Source organism: Pezoporus wallicus, unplaced genomic scaffold, assembly GCF_028554395.1.
Source record: "Pezoporus wallicus isolate ANWC-B61680 ecotype Strahan unplaced genomic scaffold, APGP_CSIRO_Pwel_v1 contig_6155, whole genome shotgun sequence".
Taxonomy (NCBI): domain Eukaryota; kingdom Metazoa; phylum Chordata; class Aves; order Psittaciformes; family Psittacidae; genus Pezoporus; species Pezoporus wallicus.
In genome coordinates, this window is record NW_026637610.1 from 2,932,912 (window position 1) to 2,944,679 (window position 11,768).

At 45.3% G+C, this 11,768-nt stretch overlaps 2 protein-coding genes across 2 annotated transcripts; one reads left to right on the top strand and one right to left on the bottom strand.

The window, feature by feature from the left end:
- Positions 1-9: 9 nt before the first annotated feature.
- Positions 10-1,957, bottom strand: TMEM186 (transmembrane protein 186). Its single transcript, XM_057406645.1, has 2 exons — positions 1,874-1,957; positions 10-1,061 (listed from the first exon to the last, which is right to left on the bottom strand). Exons 1-2 carry the CDS (start codon positions 1,931-1,933, stop codon positions 324-326), a joined length of 798 nt encoding a protein of 265 aa, XP_057262628.1. The 5' UTR covers positions 1,934-1,957; the 3' UTR covers positions 10-323.
- On the top strand, positions 1,912-9,131 carry PMM2 (phosphomannomutase 2). Its single transcript, XM_057406646.1, has 8 exons — positions 1,912-2,050; positions 2,345-2,456; positions 3,500-3,576; positions 4,417-4,508; positions 4,700-4,799; positions 5,790-5,865; positions 7,029-7,144; positions 8,926-9,131. The coding sequence occupies exons 1-8, from the start codon at positions 1,982-1,984 to the stop codon at positions 9,028-9,030; spliced, it is 747 nt and encodes a 248-aa protein (XP_057262629.1). The 5' UTR covers positions 1,912-1,981; the 3' UTR covers positions 9,031-9,131.
- Positions 9,132-11,768: the final 2,637 nt, after the last annotated feature.

Here is an 11,768-nt window from a genome sequence, read left to right on the forward strand (position 1 = left end):
TTCCAGCTGGGGTCAGCAGTAGTAATTAATACAGCCTCCCACTGCACCTTCCAAGTAGGGCACTTTAGACTGAACTGCTGGTGACAGTGCACCAGGCACGTCACTATCTGACATGGAAGAGACACTGCTCATACCTTAAACAAGCTACAAAGCCACTTAATCCAGTGGATTGCTCTTTATCATTGCTACTTTCTACACCGAGTGCACTTACCAGCTAGCTTTGCATAGGAAAATGACAGATGTCACTTTGGTAGTTAAACTTCACAGAAGAATAAGCACAATGAACATGCAACAAGGAAAATCACTGGAAATTAGTTGCTGTATCACTCAGGTTCTCCAAATATTTGCATAAACTTCTGTCTGTCTACAATCTGGCCAAACCTAAGTGTAAAATATAAAACATCTGTACTGTTATAGCGTTTGAACTGGAGAAGCAGCTCCCCTTTGCTATCTCCAACTTCATCCAGAGGTATCACTGTCTCTAGGGGACAGTAAATGTCATTCCGTCTTCCCCAAAACGTCAAGTGGGCCACTTTAACCGTACGGCCAGTTTCACTTAAGTACATTAATCCAATAATTCGTCTGAAAAAGTAGCTCATACCATACAGCATTGCACCAGCAAAGAATGCGATGCTAGCTGTATACAAGAAGATACCCTGAGAAACCTGGTCTTGCAGGTAGAGGTAGCAGACAGGTGGCAGCATGAGCAGGGTGGTGCCGGTCTGCAGCAGCTTCAGTCGGGACAGCATCCGGCAGTACTTAATCCCTGGGAACCTGTACACGAGCTTGAACTCTTCTGCTTTCCCATCTGCTGCCTTTTGCCTGACCACAGCAGTGGGGGCCAAGTGGCACAGACAGGCAGACGGCTCTCGCTGTCTCCCGGGATAATTATTAACTCCATTAATGTGCTGGTTTTGTGACTGCAAACGTGCCCATGGACCACAGAACCGGGGCAGGTGCGCATCCTCCTTTTTCCATGACTTTGTCCAGAGCTCCTTTTGTAGACATCTCCCAAAAGCTGGTGCCATGCAGGTCTTAGTCCTAATTCCGCAGAGCCTAGCCTATAAGGAAACAGTCCCACAGGTTATCATTTGAGCTGTCTTTAGGACCAAATCCCCTTCAGCACAGTCTGCTCCTCAGGCACCCAAGGACAGCAAGCAACAGCCCCAGCTGACTGTAACCTTGTACTTAAAACCAGCGTTATGTTAGGAAGCTGGTATTCATGCCTGCAGCTGAGGAGGAAAAACACTTTTGGTAACATAGCTGATACCAGAGCCAGCTCCCTGAACACAGCCTCACGGCATCTCTGCCTGTGTCTTTGAGCAACATCCAAGCAAAAGCACCAGCACCACAGACTGCCTCTAAGCAAAGAGGGTAAGAGAACGTGGGGCTGCTAGCCGGGGGTGTGTTAAATAATCACTTCGATGACAATTCCAGGGCAACAGAAGAGTTAACCACACTGGAGGCAGAGCAAGGGCCGCGCCGCAAGAAGGCCCTGAGGAACACGAGGAACGTGCGGGACAAGCCAAGATAAAGGCAGGAGAGGGAGCTCCCGCGCTGCCCTCACGCTGGCACACGCTCGCTACCGTTCCTGCAAGGACGCGAAACCACGCGGACAGCAACGGGCACGGGCACGGGCACGGCCCCGGCCCCGGCCCGAGGGCACCGCTCCAGAGCCCGCCTGCACCTCGGGGGCGGGAGGCCGGCGGCAGACACCGCGGCTTCACTCCTCACTGAGGCGGCCCAGACCCGTTGCGGGCGCCTCACAGGCGGCACCGCTCACCCCTTGCCCGGGAAGGAAAGGAGAAAAGGAAAGGGGAAAGGAAAGGAAAGGAAAGAGAAGGGGAAAGGGTTAACGGAGCACCCCGCTCACCACCGCCATTGCCACAGCACCCCACATGCGCCTGCGCCACAGCGTCCAGGGGCGGAGCATGTCCCCGCTTCCCGTCGTGCCCCACGTCTGGCGGGCTAGGCCGTTGCCATGTCGGCGGCAGAGCCGTCCGTGCTGTGCCTGTTCGACGTGGATGGCACCCTCACCGCGCCGCGACAGGCGAGTGCTCCGCGCCGGGGCCGCGAGGGGCGCGCTGGGGCGGGCACACCGGGCAGACCGCTTCGGCTCCCGGCGGGCACGGGCCGCTCCTCAGGGGCTGCCAGCCCCGAGGGAACACAGCGTTCTGCACCCGCTCTCCGCAGTGCTCCGCGTACTAACTGCCGTTTAAGGCGAAACACCGTACCCTTTTTAAAGATCCGCACGGCGCGGCTGGTGTAATCGTTGCTGTGAACTGGCGGTGCCGGTGTGACGGTAAGGACGCCCACAGAGAGCTTGTTTTGTTTCGGCACTTAGAAAATCACGGCGGAGATGGCGGCGTTCCTGCAGGAGCTGCGGCGGAGGGTGAAGGTCGGAGTGGTGGGAGGCTCCGACTTCGAGAAGATCAAGGAACAGCTCGGGGATGACGGTGAGGGCAGCGGCGGGAGGCTGCGGAGGTTGAGCGTAGTTAACCCTGTCCGTGGTCCCGCCGCGCTGCTCGCGCTGCCTGGCTTTGCTGTGTCACCCTCGGGCTTTGAAGTGCCACTCACAGGCGTCTAGAGAGCGCAGGCTGTGATTGCGTTTGCAGGCACCTCGGTATCTTGTTCAGGGGCTGTTACCAACAGTGATATCCTGGCTCGGTGACAGTACCGTGGGAGGGCGTTTGTGCACCGTGGAATTCCATGCAGAACAGGTACAGGTGCAGGATGCTCAGCTGTGGAGCGCTTCCCTGAGGATCTCGGTTTGTTCACTGCAGGGTTCTGATGCAGAGATGTACTCTCGGCTTCAGTCCTTTGAGAGGCATTTCATTTTCTGTATATAAGGCGGCCTTTAATGGTCTTTATTTAACTGATGACACAAATATGCCTTTGGTAATGCCCAAGTAATGCAGAATTTGTTTGACTTACGAGTGCTCTCCAATAAGCCATATCATCATAGAATCATCAGACTCAGAATGGTTTGGGTTAGAAGGGACCTTAAAGCTCATCCAGTTCCAACCCCCTGCCGTGGGCCGGAATGCCTTCCACTAGAGCAGATTGCGCCAAGCCCTGTCCAACCTGGCCTTGCACCATAGTGAGACCCTCACAGGTCTGACATCTGCTGCAAATTAGTAACACTGAGAAAGCAAACCTCAGAGGGTAGTACTTGACGTGCTCTCTAGCCAGGCTGTGTGCCAGGCTTTTGTAATGTTTGAGGTGTTAAGTCACTTTCTTATCATGTGATGCAAAGAGGCATATTTGCAGGAGAGGAAGAGCCTTTAAGCAAACCCACAGGCTTCATGTGATTTGAGGTGGAGTAAAATGAGAGTGACTGTGATCTCGTGTTCACTGTTATGTTGCTGAGTCTTTCATTCTGTATGATCTAATGTTTGCTGGATTTTAACCTATTTAATACAATTTAACCTATTTAATACAATTCAGCATTAGACATACAGTGGAAGTGATAAGTTACTGTCTTTTTGTTTGGTTGTAGTGGTTGAAAAATTTGACTACGTTTTTCCAGAAAATGGCCTTGTAGCTTACAAAGATGGGAAATTCTTGTGCAAGCAGGTAAGGGAACTTACCAGTGACATGGAAGAGACATTTTCTAAACAAAACCTTGCTTTGTGGCAACAGTGCAGTCCCTTATCCTTCTAAGGCCAGTGTGGCTGCTGTTCTCACGTGTCATCTCTGTAACAGATCACAGAATCACAGAATGGTTTGAGTTGGAAGGGACCTTAAAGCTCATCCAGTTCCAATCCCCTGCCACAGGCAGGGACACTTTCCACTAGACCAGGTTGCTTAAAGCCCCATTCAAGCTGGCTTTGAACCCTGCCAGGGATGGGGCACCCACAGCTTCTCTGGGCAACCTGTGCCAGCGCCTCAGCACCCTCACAGGGAAGAACTTCTGCCTAAGAGCTCATCTCAGTCTCCCCTCTGGCAGGTTAAAGCCATTTCCCCTTGTCCTGTCCCTACAGACCCTTGTCAAAAGCCCCTTCCAGGTTTCTTGTAGCCCCTTTAGGCTACAAAAAAAGGCTCTCAGATCTCCCTGGAGCCTTCTCTTCTCCAGGTTGAACGAGCCCAGCTCTTTTGGCCTGTCTCCAGAGCAGAGGTCTCCAGCTTTCTAGTCATCTGGCTTTCATTTGGCACTCTGATTCATGTAATGACAGTCTGCACCTTCAGCTTTATTCTTTCTTCTTTATTCATATTGAATGGTTTAAAAAAGGGAGGTAAACAAAGAGAAAAATGAGACCCTTCAGTTAGCACCATGTGTGCATCAACTGAGAGCTACTTATTGAAGGCATGTTCCTTTGTGGTATTAACTGTGCCAGATTATACAATATCTGTGTTTTCCATGACTTGTTTTTAGAATCTCTAATTCTGGACCTTGATTGATGTTTATTTGGTTAGAGCATTCAGGGGTACCTGGGCGAGGACATACTTCAGGATCTGATCAACTACTGTCTGAGTTACATTGCGAAGATTAAACTGCCAAAGAAAAGGTATGTGTGTACACACACCAGTGTCGCTATGTTGTGTGTGCTATAGTGTTGAACATCCATGTGTAAAGTAGGCTGCTCGGCAAAAAAAACAATGATCCTGTTGGGTTTGGAATTAAACCAAAGTTCATTGTAATACTCGGTATTTTGACCAATTTTTCATCTATTTTCTGTCTCAACCAATTCTTTTTCAGGGGCACTTTTATTGAGTTCCGAAATGGGATGTTAAATGTGTCCCCCATTGGAAGAAGCTGCAGCCAGGAAGAACGAGTTGAGTTCTATGAACTTGATAAAGTGAGTTACAACTCTTGAAAACTATCCAGCTCTTCTGGAAGAGGTAGTTATGGCCAGGTTATGAGATTTAAAAAGCTTTTGTACTTTGTGCCTTTCTAATTTTTCTTTTCATTTTAACCCTTTCCATGTGGTTTAACCAACTTCTCCGTTCAGATTTCAGGAAATCAACAGTACTTTGTTTGTTGCACTAGCAAACAATGGTTACTTGCAAAGGGATGGGTTTGGCTGAACTATATCCAGAGTACCAAACATCCTACTTCTGCAGGGTGCTCCTGAAAAACCCTCTCAGAGATAAAACCATACTTATGTGGAGCGCTCTTTAGGATACCAACCTATATCCATGCAAATCAAAGAAACTATTCCGTTTCTTGTCAACTCTTTAAAGCCTTTTAAAGCAGAATTTAAAATCTGAGGCCAAACTCTTCACCATTTATTTTCCTTTGCACACAGCTAAGTGAATCTGAGCTGTGGTATCAGAGTTCTGTTCCCTGCTACACTGTCACAACTGTTTCGGACCCAACACAAAGAGTGAGATTCAGATCCTCAAAAGAAGACTTTGCCTGAGTCTCAGTTAATGGATGCTGAAAGATACCCAAGCCCAAAGCATTCTGAAAACATCCATATACTCCCATTTTTGCAGTATATGGCATCAGAAGATTAGCACCAGTTTTGAGACTTCCTATGCCCCAGTCTCCCCATGTGTAAAACTGAATTTTACCAGGAGTTAAAGCATACTTCCTTGGCATTCTAAGATTTTCAGCTAGAAAAGTAAATAACACGGCATCTAAATGAAGTTTTGCTCTCATTTTTGACACGCTGGTAACCAATTAAAGTGGAAATATTCTCAGCGTGCTTTCAGTGATAATAAAATGTGGCTCTAGCACACTAGATTAATCAGACCTTTGGATGTTTTTGGGGTGGTCTTTTGGGTTATCTTTTTATTGATGAATTAATACAGATATTTGGTTTTGTTGTGCATTTTTTTAACAGAAGGAACATATAAGAGAGAAATTTGTAGCTGATTTGCGAAGAGAATTTGCAGGAAAAGGCCTCACGTTTTCTATAGGTATCGCATTAAAAGTCATTTAAAATGTCATTTAATTTAAATGTCACTTAGTATATGTCATAGCCATAAGAGGGTATGACTTCTCTCATGTATGACAGATCTCTCTCTGGGGGTGGCTGCAGGCACTGCATGCAAGACTAAGCCTCTTTTTCCTCTTAGGCTTTCATGTGGTACATTTTAATTGAAGTCCATCAACAGAGATAACGTCATTGCTTGTCATCAGTTCATTGTCTTTTATTGTCAGTTGGGTGACTGATTCTGCTCATTTTGAAGCAGGTTACATGCTTCTGATTAGTCAGAGTTGTTTCTGCGAATCAATTTTGATCAGAAATGCTCTATCAGTACTGTTCCAGTAGCCCTTGCTTCTTCAGCTCTGTAGCTTTGTGTAAGAAAGAAATTCCAAAAGAAGTGCAGTCTTAAAGGTAAAAGTGATATAATGGGGAATTGCTTTTCCATGTGTTTCTTTTTCCCTCCCTTTCCCCCAGTATATTACCACATTCTTGCCATTTATTATTTTTCAGAATTATAAAAAAGTATGGTTGCTTTTAGTGCTGTGGTGTGGAAACACTGAGGCAGAAATTAACTGCAGTATGGCTCTCCTAAAGCATGCTGTAAATACTCTTGACACCTGCTTCAACTGGAAATGATGCTTTTACGCATGGGTAAAGCCCAAGGATTTGGAACTGAAACATTTGTTGTTCTGCCAGGCTGTGTTAAAAAAGCTAATTTCCTCCTTTTTGTATTCTGAAGCTTTAGCAAGTCTTTTGCGTAAGACCTTATAGCTGTACATAGACCAATCACTGTATTCAGTCACGTAGTTTCTTTCTAAAGTTAAAAAGATTAAATGTAATTTTTAAATAAAGGTTCGGTTCTGGGAGCCATGAGTGCTTGGGAACATGCTAAGACTTTCATATTTATTTAATGGGTAAGTAATAACCTGTAAATCACAACTAATAACTGATATCCTATAGAACACTTGCTGTAAGACTTAACTCCAAGGTCTTATCTCTGACTTCTGCAGAGCTCCCTCTACCAAAAAAGTGACCCAGTTTAGGTTTTCTCACTTGCTCTTCCCTCAGGAATGTGTTCTTATAGTAAAACATTAACAAAACAAACAAATTATAACAACACATTAACAACAGCTTGGTTCATGTCTGTCCTAGGAGGCCAGATAAGCTTCGATGTGTTCCCAGATGGCTGGGATAAGCGGTACTGCTTAGGAATCGTTGCCAATGATGGATACAAGACCATTTATTTCTTCGGAGATAAGACTATGCCAGTGAGTGTACTGTTTTGTGTGTATATTTCAGAGCTTTTCTTTTAAAGCACAAGCACTGTGGGTTATAACCAATTGACAGGAATTGAAGTCAGAATATAAACATATGTCTGTGTTTACCTCATTGTGGGTTACTGGTCAGCGCAGTGCTGGGACACAGCTGTGTCACTTCTGTTTCCTGAAGTGAACACCATGTTCTTGACAGACTTAATAGAGTTTCATTTTAAATTGAACTTCTGTAATTCTGTTAAAAACCTAGGTGACATGACTGTATAAAACATTATCAAGTTTGGTTATTGTAGATTGATGGTTCTTGTTGCCTGGTGTTTATTAAACATTGATTTTTCCATTGAATTTAATACTGTTCCTTTGCTAACCACTCTGTCTCCACATTGAGAAGCTGAAATTACACATAACCCCTGTCCCTAGGCACTGGGCTGAGCTAAACACCTCTGCAGGGCAAGTTAGAGGCTTTTCTAAACAGTGAGCAGAGACCTGTCTAGAGCCAGTGAGTGCAACGGCAAGCACAAGGGTGAAAGGAAGGTTGTCTGAGCATGGCTGAGGGATGGTGTCAGGCTAAGATTTAGCAGAAAAGGCTTAGTTTTATAGGAACTTACAATTTTTGTAAGTTACAAAGAATTTTATAGCTTTATAAACAGGCCAAATTTTACAAGAAAAAGAAGCTTTAAAGGGTTTTTCCCCCCTTGAAATGAGCTGCAAAAGTAATCACCTGCCCCTCTGGCATAGAGCTATGGACAGTTGATTTTAAACCCCTGGAAGTGGCAGTGCAGCATTTAAAGAGTTTGGAAGTAGCCAGAGCTGCTGCTGCCTCACTGGGAAGCCACGTGGTAAACAATTTACAAACATCAGGAAACTGCTTCCTGTGACGCATGAAGCTGCAGCTTCCACGGGGCCCTGCTCATGCAGGTGCCTCTGGCTTTGCTCCCTGCGCCAGCTGTGAAAGGACGGTTAATGGATCCCGTGATCTGAAACCAGTTACAAATGTCACATCAGACCAGTAGCCACAAGGCCAAAACATTACTGCAATAGCAAAAGTTCAAGTCTTAATAATGTATAACTAAAAGGAAAGAAGACCAAGTTGGAAGGAAGAGGATAATGCAAAAGAAGTTAAAAATACCATGTGCTGGTATAGTGTCCTGTAACAAGCTTTACACCCTGGTATTAACAAGTAAACAATTTCTAAAAGTCAATTACACAAAACTATAAACAGAGGTAAAGTTCTACTCTTTCTTTACCAGTGCTAATGTGCAGGGCAGGAAGCTCTCATGCAAGTGTGTGGTGTTCAGCTGAAGGTTTGGCAGAGCTGTGCTATAAACACATCATACAAAAATCTCACGCTGGAGGTTGGCAGGTTTTTAGTTTTCTGGAAGACATCTCAGACATGACAGTGTTAGCAAAGAAAGGTTTTGGTTGGAAGGGACCTTAAAGCTCATCCAGTTCCAACTCCCTGCTACAGGCAGGGACACCTTCCACTAGACCAGGTGCTCCAAGCCCCGTCCAACCTGGCCTTGAACACTGCCAGGGATGGGGCAGCCACAGCTTCTCTGGGCAACCTGTGCCAGCGCCTCAGCACCCTCACAGAGTTTTTTCCCAGTATCTAATCTAGTTCTCCACTCTGTCAGTTTAGAGCCACTCCTCTGTGTAAAAAGCTCCTTCTTTCCATGGTTTCCTTTGTGTGTCCCCTTTCCACCCCAAGTCTGTGACTATACATTAAGTTAAATAGAATTAAATCCTCTTCTGCCTTTTTCCTCATCTGTTTTCAGGGAGGGAATGACTATGAAATTTACACAGACTCCAGAACAGAAGGTCACAGTGTCACATCCCCACAGGATACAAGAAGAATCTGTGAAGAGCTCTTTTTTAAATAAAAGACTTTTAGGATTCACACTGATAAAATGGTTAAGACACGCTAATAACTCAAATCCATCTTCCTGATGTATGTTTTTTTGTAATTGGTCATGAATAGCAAGTGCTTTGCAGGGCAGTCATGACTGAAGGGAAGTACATTGCTGCTCAGTGGTAGAATACAGCAGAGCTCATTGAGTACCATCCTTTCCCTGTGCCCATTCACACAGGTACTTTGTTTTCTTTCTTGTTGATTGTGGGTTTTGGGCTGGGTTTTAAGACATCAGTAAACTTCCTTAGCTAACTAATTACATTGGGGGGGGGATAATCTGATCTGTGATCTCAAAATTAGCCTGCAAGGCTTTATCCCTTGTTTTTATTAAGCTGCTATTTAAAAGATGAATGTTTTAGAGTTGGTTGGGGTTTTTTAAATACTACCTTTTGCTATAAAATCATGAATTACGTGGCAGATGTGATTTTCTTGTTTAAAACTGGGAGATGAGTAAAAGAGAGGTGTTCTTTCTCTCTGCGGCTAGGAAGACAGAACCGCGTGGTCGGAACATGCAGTTCTACCACCATTGGAACAGCTGTCACTGCCACATTTCTGTCACTGATTAACATTCCTGATAGGACATTAAGGATAGGTGAGATTTTACTACTAAGGACAGTGATGTAAACTCTGTTAAATTTCAAGTTGAAGCATGACAATCTGTAACTGTTAATACTGCTTATCACATCTGGCATTAGGAAAGCAATCTTGTTTAAAACAGTTTCATTTAGTAAAAGAGAATAAAAATCTCATAACAAAAAATTACTATTTCAATTTGTCATTTTGGCAAACAATATATGTAAAGCAGACCTGTTGTGTGCTGTCTGTCTGCACAGAGAAATGATTGACTTGAATCTTTCCAAGTTTACGTGATACTTATGCAATAAAAAAGGGGAGAACACCCATCTTTATGTACAAACTATAATCCCCAGAGGGCTTACAGAACAGGTGGAGGAGCTGCATTGCCCTTCTGCATGGGAACTGTCTGTCTTCACCCTTTTCATGTGCCTACTTCCAGAGTAACTGAGTCTCAACCATTTCCATGGGAGCAGACTTCAGGTCAGAACCACCTGTGGTGCCCAGAGGCTCTGTAAAGGTGGCCAGATTTTAGCAGCTGCTGCTTTGTGTGAGTGCACTTGGGAAGTATCTGAGGGTTTGGTTATGCTGCTGCATGGTTGTATCCTGTATTTGTAGGATGTTACCTGTGCAAAATACCCTGTGCGGGACCAAACACAGATTTGTTCTCAGCCTCAAATACCATCACCTGTGTGCACATAACCTGCATGTTTGAATGGTAAAAGCTTGCTAGTGGGTCTTTGTCCTGGGTTCAGCAGTAGCAGTCATTTTTCTCCTTCTTGGTAGCTGGTGCAGTGCTGTGTTTTGACTTTCAGCTCTGGAACAGAGCTGATAACACTGATGTTTTAGTCTGACCAAGGACCTTGTGAGCCTCATTCTCTGCCAGGGAGGAGGGGAAGCCAGGAGGAAGCAGAGACAGGACACCTGACCCAAGCTAGCCAAAGAGGTATTCCATACCACAGCACGTCATGCCCAGCATGTAACTGGGAGTTAGCCGGAAGGGCTGGGAGACTGCAGGGTTGGAGGAGGTATCGGTCCGTGCTTGGTCGGGCTGGGGGGGGGGGGGCGAGTTATCAGTCAGCTGGTGCTGAGGTGTTGTATTCTCTTCCCTTGTTACTTCTTTTATCATTATTATCATTGGTGGTAGCAGTACTGATTTGTGTTATACCTTAGTTACTAAACTGTTCTTATCTCAACCCGGGGGAGTTGCATTCCTTTCAATTTTCCTCTCCGTCCCTCCGGGAGTAGGGGAAGGGAAAGTAGAGGGGGGAAGTGAGTGAACAAGCTGTCTGGCTATGTTTAAACTATGACAGTCTTGCACAGCTATTGCCAATAGCTGAGGTTTATCGTTTGTCTCTCAGGCCAGCAGATGAGAAGCAAATGTGTCTCTGAGGGGAGGAAAAAAAAACAGAAAGCAAAGCGCAGCAACCCACCATGTCTCATCCCTTGCCTCCATCTCACCTTCCCTAGTGTGAGTTTAAAAAAGCAGGGCAGGCCCAAGCTGGGGTCTTGTCCCCTGAAGCCTGGATAAAGCTGCTGCACCATTATGGAACACTGGCTGCTCTGTCCTGGGAGCCCCTTCTGAAGTGCTCTGGCCTGCCTTCCTCCCCCACGTCCCCATTCAAATGACCAGGCTGTGCTGTAGTTCCTTGTTCCCCCTACTGTATGTTAATGTAAATAATAGCTAATATTAAATACTGTACAATGGAAATAAATATATTTACAGAAGCAGTTGTATATATCGTACACTAACTGATTAAGCAGCTAGAAAAGATAACTCCCTAATTGTTCTGGTAATGCCAGTCAGTTGATACTACAGTGCTTTTTAAAACATTTCAAACTATCATCATACAGCAGTGCATATGCAGCACCTGTGTTTTCTAACACGACCTCAAGACAGCTACGCAGAGAGCAGACTGAGGACATATATTAAAGCATTACGGTGGTCACATTTATTGTAAAGGAAGCAGCCTGTGTTACTCCAACAAGCTGAACAGTGTTAAATCCACCACTACTAAGTCTTACGGTTAATAAAAAACAACCAGAACTCCCAAACCCTACTGCAGGTGGGTTGTTACTTCACACTACCTTGTAATGCAGGTACAGCCACAATAGAACCACCACAGCAGTTACTAA